General features: G+C 39.4%; 2 protein-coding genes across 6 annotated transcripts in view; one reads left to right on the top strand and one right to left on the bottom strand.

Moving 5' to 3' along the window:
• gdpd4a (glycerophosphodiester phosphodiesterase domain containing 4a) overlaps window positions 1–19,032 on the top strand; it is a 32,055-nt gene extending 13,023 nt beyond the window's left edge. For 4 of the 5 annotated variants that reach the window (XM_053622770.1, XM_053622771.1, XM_053622774.1 and 1 more), the window contains 14 exons: window positions 787–890; window positions 3,295–3,388; window positions 3,479–3,538; window positions 3,672–3,770; window positions 3,920–4,013; window positions 7,462–7,607; window positions 7,755–7,837; window positions 9,490–9,640; window positions 11,125–11,349; window positions 13,025–13,182; window positions 14,698–14,845; window positions 15,797–15,879; window positions 16,051–16,130; window positions 17,983–19,032. In XM_053622770.1, the coding sequence (XP_053478745.1) occupies window positions 787–890; window positions 3,295–3,388; window positions 3,479–3,538; window positions 3,672–3,770; window positions 3,920–4,013; window positions 7,462–7,607; window positions 7,755–7,837; window positions 9,490–9,640; window positions 11,125–11,349; window positions 13,025–13,182; window positions 14,698–14,845; window positions 15,797–15,879; window positions 16,051–16,130; window positions 17,983–18,131 (1,674 nt within the window). In that variant the 3' untranslated portion in view covers window positions 18,132–19,032. Of the gene's footprint in view, window positions 1–786; window positions 891–3,294; window positions 3,389–3,478; window positions 3,539–3,671; window positions 3,771–3,919; window positions 4,014–7,461; window positions 7,608–7,754; window positions 7,838–9,489; window positions 9,641–11,124; window positions 11,350–13,024; window positions 13,183–14,697; window positions 14,846–15,796; window positions 15,880–16,050; window positions 16,131–17,785 lie in introns of all 5 variants that reach the window. The other variant, XM_053622775.1, reaches the window with a different exon arrangement.
• Window positions 19,033–23,034: 4,002 nt separating this feature from the next.
• myo7aa (myosin VIIAa) overlaps window positions 23,035–26,504 on the bottom strand; it is a 44,412-nt gene continuing 40,942 nt past the window's right edge. Inside the window, exons 44-47 of the mRNA XM_053622769.1 lie at window positions 26,325–26,441; window positions 26,142–26,225; window positions 25,899–26,018; window positions 23,035–25,515 (exon numbers count right to left, since the gene is read on the bottom strand). Coding sequence (XP_053478744.1) covers window positions 25,423–25,515; window positions 25,899–26,018; window positions 26,142–26,225; window positions 26,325–26,441 — 414 coding nt within the window. The 3' untranslated portion in view covers window positions 23,035–25,422. The remainder of the gene's footprint in view (window positions 25,516–25,898; window positions 26,019–26,141; window positions 26,226–26,324; window positions 26,442–26,504) is intronic.

The raw sequence follows: 26,504 nt of genomic DNA, 5'->3' as shown, positions 1-26,504 counted from the left end.
AAAAGCTCCTCGCTCCAGATGAACAGTTCTGCTCTACTTCAGCCCAAAAACAGCCTTCTAAATGACAAATTACTTCTTGAGTCATAACATCTTCTAGGTGATGAGAGATGATGAAACAAAACGAGAGGGATCGAGACAGAGGAGTGATTGGAGGATTACTGACACTGTAAATGACTCCTATGCAGGTTATTCTCAGAAGGACACACTTCTGGAAATCTCCTGCCTCACTGATATACAGTACTGTGCAAAAGACTTAGGCACATGCAGAGAAATGCTGTAGAGCAAAGATGCCTTCATAAATAAAGAAATTAAATGTTTCTACATTTTAAAAAAATTATAAAGCACAGTAATAAATGAAACAAAGTCAATGTTTGGTGTGACGACCCTTGTGTTAAAAAAAGAAAATAGTATTCTCGGGAACAGTTTGTGAGGTTTTCTAAGGATATTAGCTAGTGAATTTTACTGAGCATCCTGCAGAACCAGCCACAGTTCTTTCTGGAGACTTTGACTGTCGAACTTGCTTCTTATTTTTTCAGTAAAACCCTATTGGTCTCTTATGTAATATGCTGCTTTATTGACTGACATGCAAACATTCTTCTGTAACATTTAATTTTGTGCTGGAAAACTAATGTTTGGAAATCTAAAATGAAAATTTAAAAAAATCTATAATAAAGTTGGTACTTAAAAAATAGGGTGCCTAAGACTTTTGCACAGTACTGTCCATTGAATGATTATGCTGTCATTGCTGAAAGCTGTTTGTCTGTGTGTTATCCCTGATTACTTCAGTTGGAGTGTGCTAGTTTTCTCCTCCTCCTCATCACATTTTTCCTGACACTGGTGTTCCTGTATTTCTGGAGTCAGGCTCAGAATGACTACGATGATTTTGATTGGTAAGTAAAGCTGCGATATAGAAATTAAAAGTTAATATATTAATATAGAAAGTTTATATTAATGGGCTCATTCTAATACAGTGTCTTTTCTATAGTAACAACTTACACAGAGACACCCCGTAAACAAATTTTAAAATGTAATTGTTGATATGGTGATGCTTTCTGTGAGGAGAATTAGCATTAGTCTCCAGTGTCAGCGCTTTGTAAAAGTCTGTTTCTTTAAGTTTTCTGACACCGGACAGTCTTCAGGATAGAGGCTTTTGCTCTTTGAAATTCTTTTTGTCTCTGTTGATATTTGATATTTGAGTGCATGATGCCATGTATCCTAACAAAATGTTCAGGTCCTCTGGCAGAAAAACAGCCCCAAAACATTAAAGAGCCACCACCATATTTAACCGTGGGCATGAGGTACTTTTCCATATGGCTACCTCTCTGTGTGTACCAAAACCACCTCTAGTGTTTATTGCCAAAAAGCTCTATTTTGGTTTCATCTGACCATCGACCCCGATCCCATTTGAAGTTCCAGTAGTGTCTGGCAAACTCAAGATGCTTGAGTTGTTTTTGGATCAGTGTAGAGGCTTTTTTCTTGAAAACCTTCCAAACAACTTGTGGTGATGTAGGTGACTTCAGATTGTAGTTTTGGAGACTTTCTGACCCCAAGACGAACTAACTTCTGCAATTCTCCAGCTGTGGTCCTTGGAGATTTTTTGGCCACTTGAACCATCCTCCTCACAGTGCGTTGAGACAGTATAGATACACGTCCAATTCCAGGTTGATTCATAACATTTCCACTTGACTGGAACTTCTTAATTATTATCCTGATGGTGGAAATGGGCATTTTCAATGCTTGTGCTATTTTCTTATAGCCACTTCCCATTTTGTGAAGCTCAACAACCTTTTGCCGCACATCACAGCTATATTCCTTGGTCTTACCCATTGTTATGAATGACTAAGGGAATTTGGCCTATGTGTTACCTTGTAGAAACAGGAACAGGAAGTCATGGTTGAACAATTTCCTGTCCTAGACACCCAGGTGTACTAAAAAATGTAAAACATCAATGGGAATATACTTCAAATATATTTTTCTCATATGAATTCATAGGGATGCCAATAACTGTTGCACACCTATATTTAACAAAGACTTTTTTTTATATATAAACCTGTGTTGTGTTTGCAATTGTTTTATATCCATGAAAGCAGAGTATTTTTGTGATTTTTTTTAACAAAAGGTTAAACAATAAAAATAATTTTTCATATTTATTTCATCATATTTACCAAGGGTGCCAATATTCGTGGAGGGCACTGTGCAACTTTTGAACATCGCAAGTGCTAGAAAAACATGTACAATAGGAATGACCAAACTGTTTTCATAGCAGTTTATTTACACTGTGCGGTATGTTGCTGTATTATGTACATGATGTAATTTTACTGACCCACTGTTACTTTGTCAGAAACTGTGCATGTGCTAAAGAGTAAATAATATGAGTGTTATAAAAATTGGTTAATTACAGTCCCCTCAGAAAGTATTGTGATGGCAAAGTTGTAAATATCAAGAATGAAAGCTGAAATTCTGATCTGTTGTCTCATATTAATTTTTTGATCCAAACATCAATTTCTTCAATCAGTACCTCGAGGATTTTGCGATCGCAGAAATTTATGCAAAATCAAGAAAACTCCTCAGTATTCACAGGAGCTTGCAATTTTTCAAAATTGCCGCAGATTTGAGCGAAGACCTGTCATGTGACGTCATCACAACGCTCATTCAGAAAAAGCCTCTCCGATTCATGTGTGTCGAACATGAGTACAGCTAAAAGGTCTCATTTACAAAGAGACATCACTGCGAAAGACCGTGCAAAACAATTTTGTGCAATTGCAATTTTGCCAATTCAAGTAGTTTTCCACAAAAAAAGCACAATTTTTTTTTTTTTTTTTTAAAAAGACACACCAAAATCAAGCATTTTTGGCCACAACAATCACAAAAAAACTGTGAAATCTTGCATGGACTGTTCAATGTATAGAGAAAACAGTAGAATTGGCCTTGCTGTTTCAATACGTTCGGAGGGGACTGTATATATAATTTTAAAAATACAGCTTGCCTAACATATTACTACTACATGTAGATCATTTTTGTCATTCGCAGTGCAGTCATTCTGCTCACATTCATTCCTTTCACCATTTAGAAACACTCAGGATAGAATTACTCATTATTACCACACATACACTACTACACTAAAATAATGTATTTAAAGTGCAAAAGTTCTAACTAGATGCAATTTCCCTCAGGTATAAAGAGGCTAAGTGAGCACGAAAGTCTTTGGCTTACAGTAATTATGAACATTTGGTAGGGGCTATAAAACTTTACTTTTTATTATTATTATTTTTTTATGATTTCCTCTGCCCTCAGGTTTAACTTTGGGAATATGGGCTTCTGGTTTCCCTGGTCAGTGGTGCTGCTGGTGGTGGCGGCGTCACTTTTCACCTACATCGCCCTCCTGCTGGTGAGACTGTAGAACTGCAGTACTAAATATAAACTATGTGGTGTTTTTTTTTTTTAGTGTATTTAATTCATTAACTTTACTCATTGGCAGGTCTTAGCGGTGTGTCTTCTCTCTGAAGGACAGAGACTTTATCTGCACTGGAGCCACAAAGTAAACACTTTCCCTAAACACTTGTAAAAATCAGAACCAACCATAGCCTCAACGTTAAATCTCTAGTACTGAGACGTAAGACCTGATTTATTGCATATCGTTGTTTATCTCTGTTGTTTTTTATGTTGTGCAGATTGGTATTCTGGTGACCCTGACATTCTCTGTCAGTGCCACAGCTGTACTCTCGGATCTATGGAGCAAAGAGTGGCAGACCCTCCTCCTGTCCTTTCAGGTTGCTCAGTCTAAACCTGTCATTATTCTGAATGACATTTGAAATACACATCAGTTTATTGTAAAAGTGTCAGATTAAAATAGCAGTTCCATTAACATAATGATTTTATTCATACATTTGTTTCATTTCAATTCATAAATTGTCTGTAGGTCACAGCACCTTTTCTGCATGTGGGTGGAGTCTCACTCATGGCTCTCCTGTCTTGGCCAATAGCCTTACACTTCTTTCGAATGAATAAAAGAGGTGAGTGTTGTTAACCTCAGTAATTGTGATTTACCAGCAACAGTTTCTGTGTCTTTAGAGTTTTGGTTGCTTGTTTTGTTAGTCTGCAGAATTTGTCACTATCTTTAAAAAACAGCTAAAGACCCACCCCTTCTGTGAGCACATAACTAACCCCTAAAATGCCAACCCCACATTATCCTTAAAAAAAAAAAAACTTACTCTGGCTCTTACACCTCTACTCTGCACACTTTGCTTCTCTAGAACTCAATTGTAAATCTTGCATGGTAGCACTACTTGTATTGTTCGCTTGGTATATCGCTTTGCTTGTATTTTCTCATTTGTAAGTCGTTTTGGATAACAGCATCTGCTAAATGAATGAATGTAAAATGTAAATGTAGTCTGGAGCTAGAGATGCATTTTTATAGACTTTACAACACATCTGGAGCTAATATAGTTATATAATATTTAGAAGAAGAAGAAGTCAAAGACTAATCAGTTCATCTGCTTGGTATAATGATAATTCACTATAAATCCTACAAACATTCAGCCACACGTTCTTGAGATATCGTGCTAACGATAATCTTGGATTGATGGACAGACGGACACGTGGACAACCCAAAAATGTAAGCCTGTCAGTGGAACACCACTCAGTGGTGGAGGCATAATAATAATAATAATAATAATAATAATAGGTGCTCTTTAAGTTTCATAAGGAGTTTTTGACCAGGTTTGTGAAAGATTTCATCATTTTGTCAATAGTAGCTCCATCCTTGATTGTATTGGTTCCAAATAGACTCCAAGACAGTTATTAGTGGTTTAGAACTAAAACATTTTCATGACATCAATTCCCATGGCTAAAAATATCATCATATAATATAATAATCACATAGACTGTAATGTATTTGGGCGCAAATTAATAATCATACCTTTACAGATCATATCAAGCCTTTTCTCTGTTGTTATATGATCTTTATTAATAATTTATTTCTCCATGCAATATTTAATGAATCCAATTAATGGTAGTGTGTCGGTTCTTCCTATTCAGCTTTTCCTACCTGTTTTTTTAATTTATGTATCTGTACAGTGCAGTGTTGTATGACGCATTAGCTGTCCTTCACAGGCGGAACTTCACTTTTGTGGCTTTTTCATTTTTCCTTCTCCCCTTTTGTATTCCTCTCACTCTTTCTGTCATCCCTCTGTCTCTGGTTGTCATGTGCACTGTGAGGCTGAGTCATGTCTGGGGCTCTCATTGTGGCCTTGATGAGGGGATGATTAACGATAGAGAGAGAAAAAGCAGGAATGACGTGCGTGAGGGTCACGGCTCGGCTCGCACTCTTTCGCACCGGCCGTGTCAGACGCTCATCCCCGGACACACCGGCTCTATTGTTCATAGAATACACTGACATCTTTCTCTCCCTCCCTCTCTGCCTCTCCCGTATGCTTTCTCTCTCTTACTCTACGACGACACGCAGACATCTTCAGCTACCCCGGAGAAATCAAGTCGGCTTTAATTTAAAAGATGCATTCAGTTCTTTTCACTTGCAGAAAGTTATGTCTCATTTATCATGATATTTACAGCCAAGGACATTGCAGTCCTTCCAGACAGACGTGGTAAAATGCCCACTTTACTTCAGTTTGAACCCTTTATTGCAGTTAATATGATCTACAGCATAACAGCCTTCGATGACGTTCACTGTCTTGACTGTTAGCAGCTTTATAGGCAGCACTGCTGTTCTCATATACCAGAGACATAAACCCAGGTACAATCTTGTTTTTCTTTATTGTATAATGGCCAAATTTGTGCCAGTTCTAAGACTTATAAATGGATTATATTGCAGCAATAGGATTATATTGACTTGGGCAGTGATCCACTTATTGTATTTATGAGCATTTTGCTCTGCCCAATTATATATGCTTTAAGACCACAGTGATTTCTGCAGAAAGCCCAAGAACAGGTACTGGGTAAATCAGTTAGGTTTTGAAGTATACAATAAATGTTGGTTCTGATTACTTAAGTGCCTGGTTTACTCCAAACATGTTGTTTAGATCTAGTTGGATTCATTATCCATCATAATGCTTTTAAACTACAGTAAGTGAATATAAGGGCTTACTGTGGCAGTGTTTTGTGTTCCATCTACTCATGGTATGTTAGTGTATAACGCGGCCAAACAAACATGCAGGTCCCCAGTTTTTGGTAATAAATAACTTTACCTTGCACCTCATTTAATCTGTAAAGAAGGAAGCTTCTCATATACAGGTCTAGATTTCCTAGTGGTAGTATTAGCTAAATTGTGCCCCCAAACTTTCATTTTCTTTTTATGACTTTCATTTCTTCCTAAGGCTTCAAAAAGTCATGTCTGATTATAATTTAATGACACTAAGAAGGCATTACTGTCAGTCCAGCTGTGCGTTTCTGAGAACCCACAGGTTCCTTTATACCACTTTGCATATTTGCAGAACTTTGTTTTTCCGGAATGGTTAGTTGTAGATAAGCAATTAACATGACTGAATGGTGACAACATTTCGTTTTTTTAATGCTTAGCCATTCGTGATTACTTTATGGCTGGAAATAAGACCAGGTGGGGTTTTTTCATACACTGATTGGCTCTGCTATAGCATTTTTTCAATCTCAAATGCTTTGTTTCTACTGAAATACTTTGCTGGGTCTACATCAATCGGCCAGTTAACAACCCCTGCATAATGGAATCTAAAATTCAGTGCTAGCTAGCTATCTAAAACCGTGCATAATCTACAGAAGCAAGCAGCCAATCACATCTCATTTATTCAACTGGGCAATTTAGGGTTAAGGGCCTTGCTCAAGGGCCCAACAGTGGTAGCTTGAACTCCTGACCTTCTGATCAGTAACCCAGAGCCTTTAACCACTGAGCCACCACTGCCAATCACATATTATCACACCCTAATCTGCACCATACTCCCTCTGAACTTCTAGCATTGCTCAATTGTTCCCACCATCTCTCAGGGTACAAGACATGCATCAATGCTCTTCTTTGTCCTGGAACCCAGGTGGTGGAACAAACATCATCTGGCTGTCCGAACAGCTGAGTCACTGGTTGTCTTCAAAAGAAGAATAAAGGCAGCAGATGTCCCATGTCAAATTGGTCCCTTGGGCAGGAAAATGTCAAACAATATAAACACCAGCCTAGAGGTCTTCAATGTTATCTGCAAAGGGCCAGTGTGGCTGCAGGTTTCCATTACAGCCAAACTGGATGCTTGATAGTTGATTGAAGACTAAGATGAACTGACTAAACAAGTGAAATCAGGTCCCTTTCTGGACTGAAAACCCCTGCATATGCCAAAGTTTTTAAATGGTTAACAAAAAAAAAACCTAGTAGTTGCCAGGCTTTCTAAAGACAGCATTATGAGAGAATTCTGCCCATTTGAGAATACACAGGCATGTACAAGCGTGAGTTTCTCAAAACCATTCAACCTTGTCGCTTTTGTCTTGCAGTGAGGCAGGTGGCCATCCTGGGCTCATACCTGGCTGTGCTCTTTGCCTTGTACCTGGTCCCTCTGGGCATGTATTCCCCCTGCATTAAAGAAGAGGGCACACTGGGTCCAGCACCCATCCTCATCGGGCACAGAGGAGCTCCCATGGTAAAGTCACCATCAATACACAGTCCACAGACCATTGTGTAATGTTTATTTTACTTCAGTAAGAACCATTTTAGATTGTCTGAATTTTTTTGTCCCATTGTCCCTGTCAGAGAAAAAGTTGAAATGTATCTGTGTTCATGCATACAGGTCGCACCAGAGAACACACAGCTGTCTTTCCAGAAAGCTGTGGAGGCTGGAGGAGAGGGCCTAGAGACTGATGTCACTATTAGGTGAGCTGGGTCTCTCTCTCTGTCACACTTCCTTCCTGTATGTCTTTCTATTCCTCCTTCAGCCACTGTCCCTAATAAGAGTGCTCAGTCTCTCACCTCTGTATTTCCTTTCCTGTCTGTTGTCTGTTTCTCTCACCCCAGGTGAGAGAAAGACTAAATGGACACAGTATTGACGTCTTCCGTTTACCCCACTTCCCTCTATCTGATTTAACTATTGTACTGAACACAACTTCCCTGTCATGTCACTATTAAATTAGGATAATCTCTCTCTCGTCTCTGCTGTTCTTTTTCTCTGTTTCTATTCTCCTTTCTCTTTTTCTAATGTCTTTATTAGGTAATGACAATCTCAGCACCTGTTTCTTTGTCTTTCTCTATTTTTCTTTTTTTCCCCCTCTCTTTGTGTTGTATATCAAATGAGGACAGTCTCTCTATGCACCTCTTTGTCTCTCTTTCAGCTGTCACTGGTACCTGAGGACAGGTTCTCTGTCTCTTTGTCTCTGGCTTTCTTTCTTTATTTCTGTATTTCTATCTCTCATTCTTTTTTTTCAAGATTAGGAAAGCACAATCTCTATCTCTGTCTGTCTCACTTTCACTGTCTGTCTTTTTATTTCTCTCTCTCTCGCTCTCTCTCCTCCCACTCACTCCATTATCCATCACTGTCACTATTTCAAACTGTGAGTGAACAGCCTGACCTCCTGTTTTCACCTCCTCATTACACCTGATTACATCTCCCGTCCCTCTAGGACACAACATCCATCCATGCAATCCATTCTCTGATCCTTGACACGTCAGAGCCATAGCCTTTAATGAGCTGCTCATTGATCAGATCTTTCCGCTGGACAGAGGGTCACGCCAACCAGGTGGCCTCTATAAATAGAGATCAGACGCAGGTAGCTTCCTGGAGCCACCTCCGTCCTTCCATGACAAGCAAATGAGCTCATTATCTGCCAGCTAATCCTGTAGACAGGCCCACGGTGCCTGTAGGAGTCCCCTATGGTGTTCTCGTTAGCATGGCTGAGAAGTAGGTGGCGATGATGTTACTTAACAAAGTCAGGGGTGACCCATGTCATCTGTGCTGCATGCACATAAAAAGTTACGTGTAATTTACATGAAAAAAATTACATTACTGTCACAGATACACAAATACAATCGTTGGGAAATCCAAATTCAAATAATTATTAGCAAATCAAACGTTCTCATTTGTGGAGTCAGGTTCGGTCACTAGAGAAATTCATGCTTTCCAATTTAAACAAGACATTCAGTTTCGCAGCCTGCCCTACTTTAAATCTATGGTTTCCCCTTGAATAAGCTAGTGAATCAGCTAGCAAAAAAAAAAAACAAACAACAGAGGTTGTAGTCTTTCAGTTTGACCTGACCAGGAGGGAATTTTCCCAATATTCAAACAAGGACATCTTACTCTAGAGATTACTGCAGCATCTCGGTAAGAGGCGAGTAGACATGTTGGCAATAATTTAATCAAAGCACAGATATTGGATTGTGGCCAGAGTTTCTATAATACACAAATGTGGTGAACATAATTAGTAAGGCCATTTGGGATGTCAACATTATTCTGTCTGCGTAGTTGCTCTGCCTATTTCACACTGTTCACGGCAAACAGAATCACAATAAACCCAAGTGTTTCCTTCTGGCAGCTATGACGGTGTCCCATTCCTCATGCACGACAGCACACTGAGGAGAACAACTGACGTACGCAAGGTGTTTTCCAACCGAACTAACACTCCAGCAGCCATGTTCACCTGGGCCGAGCTGGAGATGCTCAATGCTGGAGCCTGGTTCCTGCAGGTGAGAATGTGGAAATTTCCACCTCTTTAGTTATTGCTTAATCACAAAAATAATGACATGGGCAGCAACGCTATGCATGACGATTTTTGTCCCCTTGCTACAGGAGACACACGCTGCTTTTTCTCCCATTTGCTTCTGTAGGTGGTTACATTTGCTTCACACTGACTCTGTCTAGTTGAACCTTGTCCTCTCAGCCTTGGTCCTGTGAGCCAATAGAAAGCAAGAATGCAGAATTGGTCTGAAGGGTTCAACTGAACCCCACGTCACCATGGCCTCAAAGGCTGTAACGCAAGGAAAAATCCCCTACTCCACAACTACAGTACCATAAAAAAAGCCAGATTAAAGTTTGCAGGTCATCACCAGAATGAAGATCTAGCCATTTGGAGGAACGTTCTCTGGCCAGATGAAACAAAAATCTAGCTGTTTGGCTACACTGATCAGTGCTATGTATGGAGGGTGAGGCTTTTAATCTGAAGAACACCATCCAACTGTGAAGTATGGGAGTGGCAGAATTGTGTGTCGGTGTTTTGCTGGAAAAGGGGCTGGTGCACTCCAAAAATAGATGGCATTATGTGAAAGGAGGATAATATATAAATACTGAAGCAAAACCTCAAAACATTAGCCAGAAAGTTAAAACTGGGTAGCAACTGGGTCTTCCAGCAGGATAATGGTCCTAAGAATACCTCCAGAGGTGTAACAAAATGGCCTAAAGACAACAAAGTGCAGGTATTGGAGAGGCTATCAGAAAGCACTGACCCGAATTCCATGGAAAATGTGTGACTGAACTGAAATAGTGTGTCTGAGAAAGAAGGCTTACAAATGAGACAGAGTTACACCAGCTTTTGTAAGCTTTCGACCCACTGAAAATCTGACATAGTAAATAGCTTCTACTCAGCTATTATTTGAAACAGCCTCTTATGGAAATAAAGTAGATACCCCAATTGACTTAACACAGGTTAAGTCAATTAACCTTAACAAGTCATGGTAACCTTATAATGTTGCATGGTAACATGAAATGAATTTTGGAAATTTGAGTTTGGATGTCTTTACACTGGGTGTATGTAAACTTTTAGCCTCAACTATGTACAAGAGCTTTCTTAAATATATTTGCATGTTAGAAGGTATTTTTAGCAGTTCACACTTATTGCATCCTGTATCAAATATGCTCTGGAGAACAGCCACCTAATTATTGTGAAAATTCCTATGAACCCCTCAAAGGAACATCAATACAGATTAAAAGAATTATGCTGATAAATAGAAAAATAGTGTCTGCCAGGTGGTATCAGGCATTCACTTGAATTTACAGTGTCGAGAAAATACTGAGTGAGACACGACAACAGCCAGTACGTGACTGATTTAGAGGAGGGTTCAGTGGGGTAGGTTGTGGTAAAAGTTTATATAGAATGAGTCCTGGAATGTAATTGTGGGTAACAACATCCACAATCACGTTTTGTTTTGTTTTTTCGCTCTGACTTCTTTTCCAGAGGGATCCATTTGGCACAGCATCATCTTTGGACCCAGATGATCGAGCCCAGGTGGAGAACCAGACAGTGCCCACACTGAAAGAGTTTTTGGACTTAGCTGCACAGCACAGGAGTTTGGTGATCTTTGACCTCCGTCGGCCACCTCCAGGTCACCCATACCGGAACACATGGATCACCCGAACCCTGGAGGTCATCCATAACGAATCCGTTATCAACTCTAGCCAGGTAACGAAGTCTTTCTGTTAGGGATTGTCAATTATGGCAAAAATCCTAGTTATGTTTATTTTGTTCAATATTGAGATCACGATTATCAAACACGATTACTCATTGACTTTGGAAACATCATGCACTTATTGAACTTTAAAAAAAAACAACTAAGTTTTTATTGTATTTTCAACAGTGGATTTCCTTGAATATAATTAAACTGAAAAAAATATGTAAAACTAAATGAAATCAACTTGTTTAATTGAATAAGTTAAACAAAGCTAGCGGAGCACATCACGTGACGCATTTCGGCGAATGGCATCACCGGAAATGAACTTTAAACTTCCTTAGCCAATGACATTCTGTCTCCTGGTTTAGATTAGCCTGTAGTTTCTGCATGAGCTCTAGAAAGGAAATGACCGTATTTAGACCAGCTGTCATGACGCTAGAGGAAATGAGCTTTCCAGTGATACCAAACGCTATTTCTTTTTGTTCCCCATCGGACTCCATGAAACCAAATTGTTTCCAAACGGCTGAAATGGTTTTATCTTTCTTGTCGACCAAAGGCTCTCTATTTGTCATCTTGGCTCGAGCTGAACTAAAAATGCCACAGCCTGGCGGGGAGTGAGCTTGGCCTTTTAGGGAGGGGTGAAAGCGCACCGCTGTAAAGAACAATGGTGCACGGTTTTTAAAAAGTCAAAACGAGAACATGGCGAAACGGAATGCGGCACAGTAATAGTTTTATCTCGATTATTTTGTTTTCATAATCATCAGAGGCCATAATCGAAATTGAAAATTCGATTAATCGCACAGACCCACTGTCATATCACAGCAAACCAGTTATTACATTTCCCATCCTGCACTGCGGCCTACAAACATGACCGCCATGGACCGCAATTCCCAGAACACTCATTCATTCTAATCACGCACACCTGCATCCAATCTCACACACATCACACCATAGTTTTAAAGGACTTTCGAGGCATACACTCTTTGCGAAGTATTGAGTGTTATCACCACACCAAGCGTTTGTACCCTGTTCCTCGTTTTGATTCGGGTTCTTTGATCTTGTTTCTTGTTCCTCGTTCTCGATTATTGCCTTGCCTCGTTGATGCCTGTTTTCAGATCGCCTGACCCTTTGCCTGTTTTTGACCACGCTATTGTCTCATGATTTGGATTTGTCTGCCTGCCTCACTTTATTAAAAGCTCTTATCTGCACTTCCATGTCTCCACTGTCCTAACCTCCATTACGTCAAGTATGTGACACCTACTTTATGTTATAAAGCATGAAGTTTGCACTCTTAACATTTTGTTTAGGTTCGAATGGAGAATAATATAATATTAGTGAATGAGAGAAATGGATGGACTAGAAGAAAGATGCACCAGACATTTACCATCAGTTATAGAGAGACATCAGAGGGTATGTAACTCCTCTAGACAATCCACTGAAGGGTCACATGAATGGAGAAAATGAAAAAGTAATCTGGGTGTATTTGTAGTAGAAATAAATCTGTCTGATTCATGTGTCAGATCTTCATAGAGCAGAGATAGTGACCTCCTTAAAACATTAATTGTGTGCTTGATGTTTTTCTTTCTTTTCACACTTGGCTGTTGTGTGTTATTTGGCCCCTTAAGTAATATCAGGAGTCTTTTACTGATATTTCCTCCATCTTTGTTTGTGTGTGTGTGTTTGTAGGTGCTGTGGCTTCCAGCAGATCAGAGGGACCTGGTGCAGGAGCTGGACCCAGAGCTGCAGCAGACTTCCGGGAGCCGAGCATCCATCGAGGAGCTGCAGGAGAACAACATCGTCCGCCTCAATCTGCACTACAGCTCTATGTCCCAGGAGCAGATCAAGTATATTTATTTTTCCCTGGTTTCAATAGCGTCCATGCAAAAGCACACACGTGCATCCACACTCTTTTTTTTAACGTCATCTAGTTGATTTTAAATGACTAGCTATATTAGGTACCTTGGATCAAGTAGGGTTGCAGTGGAGAAGAGGTTGATCTATACATTTTGTTCTAACCTAACTAACATTTGCTGCACAGTTGGTTGCTGCCATGCGCTGCTAGCAGTGAACCTTTTGTACTGAGTTTCATGTTTTAAGATCTTTTATCGAGTTACACACCCTCGATTCAGGAGGATGCTGTAGTACCTCCTCTTGATATTTTCACAGAGCACAGATCACTGTCGTTTTGTTCGTCTGTTTTTTTTAGTGCGGAAAAGTACTCTAGGCTTATGTCACATGGTATAACGTGGTATGGAATGTCGGTATCCAAGTATTTTTAAGAGTATGAGTACCTGAGCGTGGCATAGGTAACACTGCATCCGTAGTCTTAACTAGGCACATCCATATTATAAACCACTTTGTTGTTAGTAATTTATTCAAAGCCATGATGAAGATGTCGAGAAGAGGAGCTATATGAAAAGTAAAAGTAGAAGTGGAGTTCAAAGTGTGAAAGACTATATAATAAGGTTGTAATTGCTATAAAGTAGAGAGAGACTGGGAAAGAGATCGGGAACCTGAGAGAGTAGTGTGATTTTGGCTTTTTTGTATTACATGAACGGTTCTTTGACAGTCGAGAGCACTTAAACATGGAAATTTGATGCTGAACTGTTGCTCACACAGTGTGGAAATTACACTGGCATTACAGATTGTTCTCTGTTCCAATTTGGATGAAAGCTTATGCTGAGAAATGGCACTACAGAGATTCAAGATATCAGTCGTCTTCATAAATTTGGCCCCTGTATACTATGAGCAATGTTTTGGTATGAATGTTCATTTTGCCGTGTCTGTCTCTGGGGACATTATTAAACACAGACCACGGTAGCATTTGCACTGAACACAGTTTCTTGTCCTTTATTGGTCTCTTAACTATCAGTCTTCACTACACTATATCAACAGTTACACATTTTCCTTCGTTAAATAACATTCTTTAACCAGTTTGCCATACTGTGTAAGTCGTTACCATAGAAACCATAATGTATAAGAACTAGCACATTGATATAAATGTGTGAATTGAATTACAGTTTGCACTACTGTCAGAGCTGATGTTAGAGAAATTAATCAACACCTTCGGACCACTCGGAATCAAGCATTCAACAGCACTGTGGTATAACGTGAAATAATAAGCTTTAATAATTATCACATTAGCAAACACCAGTGCTGTAGTGTTAGCAAGCAGAGATCATCAAACATCAAACTTAGACAACAGAGTGATGCACAAGTTGAGTTCTGCATCTACTCCAGTGTGATTTATACTATGGAAAAGAAAAGAAACAACACTCATTTCGAGGCTTAGGACTGCAATAATTAACCCATCATTCAAATATGATGTCATTTCTTTCCATATGTGTGTCTTTCCTCAGTAAATATGCCTCTGTGAACATCAGCACTAACCTGTATGTGATCAGTCAGCCGTGGCTGTTCTCTCTGGCCTGGTGTGCTGGAGTTCATTCAGTCACCACCAATGCACCGCACCTCCTCAAGGTCCTCCACAAGCCCATATTCCTCATGGTGAGAGATGCTGCACTGGCCTACATGCACATGTGATTAAAAGGTTACTTAGGAACATTGTGTGTAATTGTCCCGTGACCTCATATGTGGTCTATCAGCAAAGACATGTTGTTGTGTGAACATTTCTTTAGTTTTTCACTGGAGGTATTCGGCTAATGTAGTTTACAGAAACAAATAAGAGAAGCAAAGCTAAAAACAGTTGTAGCGGCCATCTTGAGGCCCAAGTCAACTTTGGGAACAATACACACACTCTTCAGACTTGAGGATAAGGCACAGCCCAAGTTTGAAAGCAGAATTGTCCTAAAAGGGATTCAGATGATATATATATTTAATTATATATTTATTTAATAAGGCACAGTGGTTTAGTGGTTAGCACATTTGCCTCGCATCTCCAGGGTTGGGAGTTCAAGTCCTGCCTCCACCCTGTGTGCATAGAGTTTACATGTTCTCCCCGTGCTCCAGGGGTTTCCTCTGGGTACTCCGGTTTCCTCCCCCAGTCAAAAGACATGCATTGTAGGCTGATTGGCATTTCCACATTGTCTATAGTGTGTGAACGGGTGTGTGATTGTGCCCTGCGATGGGTTAGCACCCCGTCCAGGGTGTGACGGGCTTGTGCACCGAGTTCCCTGGGATAGGCTCCAGGCTCCCCTCAACCCTGTGTAGGATAAGCGGTACAAAAAATGGACGGATGGCTTGATTTATTTAATACAAACTTACTTGTATGCTACATTGACCTTGTAGCTCAAACACCAAAGTAGCAAATTTTTCACACCAGACATGACTACAATTAACTTGATTTTATTTTTGTACTCTTTCTTTAAAACAGTGCACTAACACCAGTGTAGTGGCCTGCATATTTGTTCTTCTTACATCTTTGAAGTGTCAGACATAATGTCAGTCTCTTTCTCAGAGTTTTACCTTTTGTGCTTTCGAACTTTCTCTCTGATGCAGACCCCACACGAGTACAGTCTGATGTGGATTCTAACAGACGTTGTGTCTGCCATCCTCATCACAGCTATTTTCATATTCCACTGGTTAGTTTGGATCCTTAATTACTTCCCAGTTATTTACCTGAACATTTAAGCCAGCTAACGGTGTTAGCAGTGTTAGAATGCGTACATCTGTTTTATTGCTGTTCTTTGTACTTCGTATGAGACATTATAGAGAATGATAAAGAGCTTTCTTATCAACCTTTTCTCTTGAAGGTGGCGAGAACGAGGCTTGCCATTCTGGTCAGACAGCAAGCAAGTGCACGAGAATGGCCTGTACAGCAAATTTAGAACTGGTGAGTGTCCCTATCTGTAAGAACAGCATGACTCAGGTCTTACTGCATTCCTTAATCACCTCCCATCGGCATGTGCCACACACATCTATGAATGCACAATTTGGCTTAGATGTTTTTAATGCTTTCAGTATAACGTAGCATCTTTTTATAAACACAAGGGGGGAAAATCAGTTCAACTGAATTAAGGTGAATTAACTAATGGAAGCAGTAAATGGATGATGTAATGGAAATGTGTTCCTTCCTTTAACACAGTGGTCACCAACCCTGTTCCTGGAGATTTACTTTCCTGCAGGTTTCATCTAACACACTTGTTTTAGGTGATCAAGAACTTAAGGAATGATTAAATGGTCAGCTGGGCACGATTATAGTTGGAGCTAAAGTCTTCAGGAAGGTAGATCTCCAGGAACAAGGGTGGTGACCACTGCTGTAGCAGATGTTGAAACTCAGAATTTGGTGTTTCATTTCATATTATTAAAAGGTCAAGAAATTTGTGAGTCCAGTCAGAGTATATCAAACAGTTAAGATTGGGTCAGTGTTCTGTCAGCCCAGTGTTCAGACAACTTGTTTGTGTTTTTAACATACCTTAAATGGTCTCCATTAAATAGCCTCCAAAGTCTTTAGGGAGAAAAACAATCTGCATCTTAATATTAGTTGGATGCCCCTTCAACTATTTTTTTATCCTTTTTTTTAAAAAATCTTTTAAAATCTGTAACTTGAAATGCGGTGTGATTCATATGCAAAAAATAGATGCCGGTTATTCTTCTTTTTAAGAATTACTCATCAATATTTAGCCACTTTTTTGGTTTGAAATTTCAGTCGGACTGGCTTCAATCAATTTATTCTATTAAGGAAACTAGACAAATATTTTCACAAAGGTTTTTATTTATTTATTATTATTTCTCTTTACCTGTAATTCAAATCATAAAACTAGCTAAGAATATGTAACAGTAGTTCAAGACTTTAATATCATTATCAAATGCGCCATAATATTTGGAAAAAAGATGTCAGTATACACTATACAGCCAAAGATTTGTGGACACCTGACTATCACATCCATTTATGGTTCTTCCCCAAACTGTTGTCACAAAGCTGGAAGCACACAATTGTATGGGATGCCTTTGTATGCTGTAGCATTACAATTACCTTTCACTGGAACTAAGAGACCAAAACCTGTTCAAGCAAGGTCGGTGTAGAAGAACTCGGGTCCCCTTTACAGAGCCCTGACCTCAACCCCACTGAACACCTTTGGGATGAACTGGAATGCCCAACATCAGTGCCTGACCTCATTAATGCTCTCGTGGCTGAATAGACACAAATCCCCACAGCCACGTTCCAAAATCTAATGGAAAGCCTTCCCAGAAGAGTGGAGGTTGTTATAACAGTAAATGAGGGACTAAATCTGGAATGGGATGTCCATATAGCACATATAGGTGTGATGGTCAGGTGTCCACAAACTTTTGGCCATGTAGTGTAGGTATTTGTAGCACTATTTACTCTTTTGAAATCCAACATGAACATTGTATATTTTCCCAAGAGACAAAATAAAATGCAAAACAGCCAACTCACAAAAATGTTTTTGTGGTGTAAGTATGATCCCCTTGGCCTGCATGCACACGCCTGCTTTGCTATGAGCTGAATCACTTTCTGTGTCGTAGATTCACCTGAAGTTCACTGTATTCGCTGGAACCCTCTCTTCTCTGAAGATTCACCATGGAGCGTGTTCTCAGTGGCTCAGGAACTTGCCCCTCCCCTGCATGCCCCCTTGTAATGGTGTGACCTTTCACCTCTCCTGTCCTCTGAATAACCCCACTCTGGTTTTTCTCTCCACCCTCCTTAAACCTGTTCTGGGCAGAAATGAGTGACGTGTGGTCCATCTCCAGTCTCAGTGTGCGAGGGGAGGTACGGAGTGGGCCCACCACGCCAAACCTGCCCACCATCACAGAAGAACCGAGAGAAACGAGCGTTGAGAGAAAGGACTGTTTCTCTGTTTCGACTCCATAAAGCGATCCGTCTGTCCATCGCTGACGCCTGGGAGCTATATTGCCAGAACATTTTCTTTTGAGATTCAGACTAAGATTTGAACCACTACTTCATAGAGAACCAGCTGCGTATGAAGTAACCAGCATCTTCTCACTAAAACACAACAACAACAAAAAACGCCAGGATTCATGAAATATTTATCATATGCTCCTTATTTAGTTCTGAAGGTATGATCAGTCTGTGCCATTATGAACACCTCTGGAAATGTACGGATTCTCATATTTGACAAGAAATGCTCTTTCAGTGCTCAATCAGTCATCAGCAGATGGAAAAAATAGAAAAACTTAAAGCACTTTGTGTGATAAGGCTAAACATAAAAGCGTATAAATATAAAACTTTTTTTGCTACATTAGAATTGTAATGCTAATGTATTATAGCTTATCAATGAATGTATCTTATCAACAACTTGAATATAAGCATGACTGCAAAATCACCACTGAGCTTCTGCTGCTTCTGCAGCACTGTCCAAGTGGCCAAGAGATAAAATTACAAACCAGTATAAGTATTTAATCAACGTTCAATAGTCGATACCTAACAGCTGTCAGTCAGGCAACATCGAAGTACCAGAATGAATCTTCCAGACTTTTCTGAAGCCTTCAGAGACAATCAGCGCTAACACTTACAGACTGAGGCTGTTTTCACAAGGATATTTTGGCTTAAAATATGTGATATTATATGCCACTGAAATGTTGTAAACTCATTCAAACATGGAGGCTTAAAAATGTAAATTCCCATGTATACTTAATGAGAGAGGGAAAAAAATAGCACACAACACATCCAAGAAACATGCACAGAAACACGCTTAAAAGCTTCACTGCAGCTATGGACAGAATAGTTATTCATCATTTACTAGATTTTCAGAACAATATCAAAACACCACTTTCTTTCATTTTCCTTCCTCCAAAAAATAGGCCGAAGCATTTCCTAGCATGCTTTATGCGTTCGAAAGCATAATTCAAATATTACAATGGCTACGGAGGAAATACTTTGAGGTGGACAATGACATATACAGATGTGCGGCAAATGGAAGTAAAAAACAGTGCTCTGTTATGCTTGGGGGGGGGGGGCATTTAGTTTTGCTGGCATGGTTTGGCTCCACTTATCTGCTTAGATGGAAGAGTCACGGCTAATCAATACAAACTCTGCCTGACTGATTGCCTTTATCCTATGATGAAACATTTCTATCCTAGTAGGAGTGGTCTCTTCCAGGATAACTCTGCCCCATCCACTGGGCACAAAGACTTACTGACTCATTTGATCCGTATGAAATCGTGTATATTATGTATCGCCACCATTATCAAAACACTAAATGAGGGAATATCTTTTGGAAGAATGGTATTCATCTCTCCAGTTCAGGTTCACTGAAACTGGCCAGTTGAAGATTAGAAAAAGATCAGGAGACATGTACAGTCTGTCTAGTTTCAGTGAGCCTGTGCCCACTGTAGCCTCAGATTCTTGTTCTAGGCTGACAGAAGTGGGACCTGATGTGTTTTCTTTTTGCTGTGGAAGCCCATCCTCTTCAAGTTTCGATGTGTTGTGCTTTCTGAGATGCTTTTCTTCTCACCACAGTTGTAAAGAGTGGGTATTTGAGTAGCCTTTCTGGAAGCCTGGCTATTCTCTGGTAAACACTTTCATTAAGGTGTTTCTGCCAACAGAACTGGAGGGTTTTTTGTTTGTTTGTTTTGTTTTTTTGCACGATTCCATGTAGACACTAGAGATTGTTGTGTGTGAAAATCCAAGGAGATCAGCCGTTTCTGAAACATATGATTTGGTGCTTATTGTATAACATATTGACACAAAAAGTCCTTGTGAATGCAGCCTAATACCAGAAGAGGAGACAATCTGTATTTACAGAAACAGTTAGGGAAAGATGAATACAGTCTGTCTTGCAAAATTTGCAGTTATGAGATGTCCGTGGTCTGGAGGTCCAACACAAACCACAACTGCAAATCGTTGAGTAATAAATGTAAAGAAAAAGTAGACATAGTGTAGAATTATTGTAGCTGTAGGGTAATATGAAACAGTTTACACTAAGCACTTTCATAAGTAAGCTGATACAGTAAACACACAACAGCCAACAGTGAGGAACGAATCGTGTGCATTCTGTGTCACGCTACATTCAAAACATTCCTAGTAGATTGTAATAAATAATGCAGCCTTTGCACCTATAAATGGCTTGTATTTATTTCATTTTAATACATCTTAATATATTTATTTTGCTATAAATATGACTAATGAAATTAAATAAAAGGTGTTCTGAATAAGAAAGGGCTTTTTCGTTGCTGTACATATTTGTCTTTTTTTGTTTGTTTTCATAATAAGCAAAGCAACTCTCAAGTACAACCGATTTGTTTCATGGACATTCCACAACATTAAATGTAACTATAAATGGATAAAAAAAAAAAAGTATGATGTTCTTCTTTAATAAATAAGAAATGTAATCACTGCCGGAGTATAATTTTTGAAGATAAATGTTTATTTTGAAACTGATGTGTGCAACATGTGCTAAAAAGGGTGGGGCTGGGGCAATTTAGGACTAATAACGATGTGGCAAGTTGAAGTAAGAAGGTGATGTGAAACAGGTGATGCAATCGTCTAATCATAGTATATAATGAGCCTCCAAAAAAGGCCTAGTCCTTCAAGAGCAAGGATGGGTCGAGGCTCACCAATCTGCCAACAGATGTGTCAGTGGATAATCCAACACTTCGAGAACAACATTCCCCAAAGACAAATGAGTAGGGTTTTGGGCATTTCACCTTCTACAGTGCACAATATAATTAAAAGATTCAAGGAATCCGGACAAATCTCGGTGCGTAAAGGGCAAGGCTGAAAACCACTTCTGAATGATCTCCGATCCCTCAAACCTCGATGTCTTAAAACCCGTCATGAGTCTGTAATGGATATCCTGACATGGGCTCGGGAATACTTTGGTAAACCTTTTGTCAGTCAACACCATTCGCCGCTGCATCCACAGATGCAAGTTAAGGCTTTACTATGCAAAGCAGAAGCCGTACATCAACACTGTCCAGAAGCACCGCCGACTTCTCTGGGCTCGGTCTCATCTGAGATGGACAGTAGCACAGTGGAATCGTGTTTTGTGGTCTAACGAGTCAACATTTCAAATAGTTTTTGGACAAAACAGCCGTCGTGTTCTCCGGGCCGAAGAGGAAAAGGACCATCCAAGCTGTTATCAGCATCAGGTCCAAAAACCAGCGTCTGTCATGGTATGGGGCGTGTCAGTGCCCATGGCATGGATAACTTGCACATCTGTGAGGGCATCATTAATGCAGAAAGATATGTACACATTTTGGAGCAACATATGCTGCCATCCAGAACAGGACAACACCAAACCACATTCTACCCGGATTACAAGCCCATGGATGCGTAAGCAGAGAGTGCGGGTGCTAGCACGGCCTGCCTGCAATCCTGACCGGTCTCCGATTGAGAATGTGTGGTGTATTATGAAGCGCAAAATAAGGCAATGAAGGCCCTGTACAGTTGTGCACTTGAAGAAATGCATAATGGATGAATGGGGGAAAATTCCGTTTGCTAAACTTAACCAGCTGGCATCTTCACTCAGCGTCCAAACGCTTAATAAGTGTTATTAAAAGAAAAGGTGATGTTACACAGTGGTAAACAGTCGACAGTCCCAACTTTTTTGGAGTGTCTTAAAGTCATCAGATTAGAAATGAGTGTATATTTCAAAAATAAATTAAATTCACAAAGTAAAACATCAAATAATGTGTTAATAATGTGTTTTCAATATAGTACAGGGTGAACTGAATTTTCAAATGACTCTTTTTGTTTGTTTGTTTTTTGCATTTTCCATACTGTCCCAACTTTTTTAGAATTGGGCTTGTAAAAAAACAACACACAGTGCTGCTTATTATAAAGATACAGCACTATAAAACCAAGAAGGATGAAAACACTCTCCTGTGTTCAGTTTCCATGTAAACATAAAGCTCAAGCTTTGAAAGTATGTTAAGCCAGATGCAAAAAAAAAAGTTCTGGCCTTCAGAAAGTAGGTCCAACCTTCCCCCTTGCAAAGATGCTTATTTTGGAATAAGGCCATGAGTTGTACAACAACATTCTCTTGCTCTGAACCCTGTGAATCTGTCCATTTCTATATCTGCATAAATATGGTTATGATTTTAACATCTCCAAAAAGTAGGGGGGTTTGTTTAAAGTCTTCTAGCATGTTTCAAGCATCTGGAAATAATTTGTGTATGTGATCATTAAATAAACTGCAACAGTTTATATGTTTACATATTGTTGAAAGCGGTTTTGCAGTTATCTATGGAACAGGATTTTCCCTGTTGAGTACTCGGTAAACCCTCCTGATGGATTACGGCTAAGATTGTGGCTAAGATACTGTACTAGCTAATGTCATTGGAAGCAACAACATGAGGAAGCAAGGAGTGCTGATAGTCCCCTGAGGTTGTAATGTAATATTTCTGTGGTGAATTGACATTAACATTCAACTGTTTGTTGACAGTTTTTTTTTTTTTAGGGAAACAGTCATGAACAACATGCTTATATTTTGTCTAATCATTATTCAAATGAATGATGTCTTCCAGTAACGAATTACAACTACTCACGTTACTGTAGTTAAGTCGTTTTCTGGGGGTACTTGTACTTTTATGTGTATATTTTTAAGTCTGTAATTTTACTTGTACTTTAGTACAAATTAAGTTAAGTAATATATAAAATCTTTAAAAATCACAATTTGTTACTTAGTACATGTACAATTTGAACAAGAGTAAATACAGAGGTTTTAAATACAGATGGTTCAAAAATGTCCAAATATTTATGGACCTGACTGTAGTTGTACCTCGCAGTATATTTTCATAAAGGTGTATTCAGATTTGAGTTAAGCACATATAGTAAGGATTTAAAGCAGACATTGTGTACTTCAGTATTCATGCATCAAACATAAACATGGATTTTATGAAAATCAGTAATGTGTCATTTTTGTTCACTCAAATGAGAGCAGTATTTACTCTCAAAAGTAGATACTGCTTAAGCTTCATGCTTTTCACCACTGCACTTCAAAATAATACAGTCCGCTCTGTTGTTAATACACCAGTGGTTTCTTTCTTTTTCATGAAATTCCAAATTGTTGTCTTTGCTTTGCCTAATGCTTATGCAATGCCTCTGATAGATTTGTCCCTCTTTTCTCAGCTTCAAAATGGCTTGCTTTTCTCCCATAGACAGCTCTCTGATCTTCATGTTGGTTTATCCTTTTTAACAACAAATGCAGGGTTCAGAGGTGAAACCTATGGCTCAAACCAAGAGTAGACATTCAGAGCTATTATTTCTTTAAACGATCAATTTAACAGGGCACACCTGGGCAACAAGAAACACCTATCAGTCACATGTTCCAGTATTTTTGATCACTTGAAAAAATGGGTGGATTCAAACAAAACGTGTCATGTTTGAAGTTGTTTAACAAATCTATATGTAAATATGAGGAAATGAAAGCTGAAATTCTGATCTGTCGTCTCATTTTCATCTTTTGATCTCAAACCCAAATATTTTCAATGTATAGTGAGGACAAGAGAATTGGCCTTGCTGTTCTAACTGTATGTGCTGGTTCTATGTGTTATTTTAAGCTGCTGAATAAGTAGGGTAATAAGCATATTGTTAAATGGAACCAAATTTGCCGTTATTAATGTGTTAATTACTACTAGTACTATTCATGCTGCAATATATTGCCAATATTACATTTAACAGCAAAGAAGAAAAATACATCTTCAGTCTGCATTTTCGATCCTAAATTCTTTCAGGTTTAAGGGCAAACACTTGTGTTTTAAAGGTGGTGGTCTAGACGCTATTGAAAAACCCAGTCTCTGACATTTCTACTCAAAGACCTGGCAACATTGGAGGCATGAACTACACACAGGGTTTTGTTTCGTTTTTTAATCTAAATGTGGCATTCATGAAATCAATTTAAGCAGCTACATAACCCGACTCTGAATACGAGGAACTTTCCCTGTGTAAATATTGACATAACTTTTGAACTCCATTGGTCAACACTAAACATGACCCTGAATAGTCGCTGAGAAAACCTTTGCTCAGGCCATGACTGTACTATAGACACATGGGATTCTTCTGAAACCATTTCTTTGTTTTAGACTCACAAGTGCCAAACTAAGAAAATCTACATTTTAAATGTTAACGTTCAAACCTATAAACACGTATTTTACATAGATTCACCTTAAATATGAACAAGCAAAAAAAAAAAAGTTAAGGATTTCATAATCACTGATACAAAATTGTTTCCAGAGTCCCAGTTAGTTTACAGAATTTAATTCCATCCATTTTCTGTACCGCTTATCCTCACTGGGAGCCCCAGGGGACTCGGGGTACAAGGTGGGGGGCACCCTGGACAGGGTGCAAACCCATCACAGGGCACAATCGCACACACACTCACACACCCATTCACACTACAGACAGTTTGGAAATGAAAATCAATGCCCTGTAGATTCATTGTAGATTCTTTTTTTCTCTAAACAGACTGTAGAGTGTGCTTACCCAGGAGTACTAAAACATACGGTACCACTGAGGACTCAGAACTCACAATTATAGCTTTGATGCCTATTTCTGTGGGCTTGTGATGGTTTCTGTTGTTTGTAAAGACTATAGTAATATTTTGTTGCAATATGAACAGCTCATCCTGATGCCTGATGGCTATTTTGCAGAGCAGCACTTACTGTAACTTCAGCTAAAAGTAACAAAAACTGTTCATATGAGATGAATATAAGCATCTGACAATATTTACAAATAAAGGCATCACTATAACTATGGTCAGTATGGAAATACATAAACAATTACTATTTCTCACTGAATAGTAATAAGTATAACAGTATACAAGTACTAAAGTCTGGTAGCCACTGCAGGTCACTTGTATCCTGCTTCAGTGAATTTACACAAATTGCATACATAAGAGAACAGCAATCTTGCAATGCCTCAGGAGCATCATAGTTTGTCTTTCTGGATCAGATTCAGTATTTGAGAGGCGGGAGGTGAGCAGATTTGACCCACAGAGCCCAGCCAGGTCCGGTCAGAGGTAGTCATCCTCACTGGAGAGGGATGAAACGGCATCATCAGGGTAAACGGAGCCCTGAGAGCTGTTAGAGGGACTGCGGCTCATCCTCCACAGCTGCCAGGCGAAGGTCCGGCTCCAGCTGCACGGCTGACCCACACCCCGGAGCACGCGCACCAGCTCAGCCGCCTCCCGCCAGTAAGATGTTCACCTGCTGTGTCCACGCGAGCTCCGCTGCTTGCTCATAGTGGTCAGCATCTGACTGATATAGGAGGTCAGCAGGTCATCCATTTTGTAGCCCTGTTTGTGAAAAGAGGAGAACAAAATTCACAACTTAGAAAAGAAAGTGTTTATTTGTTATTTGGCAATGTGCATGTTCACGGTTATACAAAACATGGAAGTTATATTTAGTTCAAAATATAAGCATTTATTTAAATGTACAAGTTTGTTAGCATGCAAGTAAGCAACTGTTTATTTGTTCACAAACTGAGACGCATGTATGTACAGTACAAGTGGCTTGTGTGGGTTTCCTTGGAATTAACACAAGATAGTATGATAGTATATTTAGTTAAGTTCAGGGCTGTCTGTGCAGGCCACTCGAGTTTATTCACAATTCAGCACGAGGACATTCAACAGCCTCATTTGTTCTGTGGAATCCAAACATCAGCGTAGTATCTACTGACCAGAGATGTTTCACAAAGCAGCTTGCTTCCTCGCACCAGGTTGCCGATGGTAATGTGGAAGTAGGTGTTTCCACTGCTCCAGTTGGAGATCTTTGTAAAGGGGTGAGTGGTTAAAATATCCTGGAAAAGGAAAGACAGCAATAAATAAACGAATCAAAAGTACATTGGTTTGATTTGATTGAACCCATGTATATTCAAACACTGATGTGGAAGAAACAAATTCATGCAAATTCTGTGAAACACCTTGGTTTTGGGGTCTATGAGACTGACTCCATGCTTGTTGATGGCTATTAGTAGGATTTCAGGAAAATTTGGCTCAGTAGTTTGCTGCAAAAAGAGAAAAAGAATCGCAGTAGGTTGTGAGAGTGATCAATTCTGTATATACTGTACAGTCTATAGCTGCTGGGAATGGAGTTTTATTATTACCTTCACTTCAAAGAAAGCTGATCCAAAAGTGGCCCACTTGTAAATGATCTTTAGAAACGTCAGCTTGGCTTCTTCCCTCGACTTGCCCGCGTGCTTGTTGAAGTACGCCACAATCGACTGCGTCAAACCGAATAACGTTGAAGGTACAATATTGCAGATGGAATAAAATAAAACTGATTG

This window comes from Ictalurus furcatus, chromosome 4, assembly GCF_023375685.1.
Source record: "Ictalurus furcatus strain D&B chromosome 4, Billie_1.0, whole genome shotgun sequence".
NCBI classification, from domain to species: Eukaryota; Metazoa; Chordata; class Actinopteri; order Siluriformes; family Ictaluridae; genus Ictalurus; species Ictalurus furcatus.
This window is presented reverse-complemented; position numbering and strand designations above follow the sequence as displayed.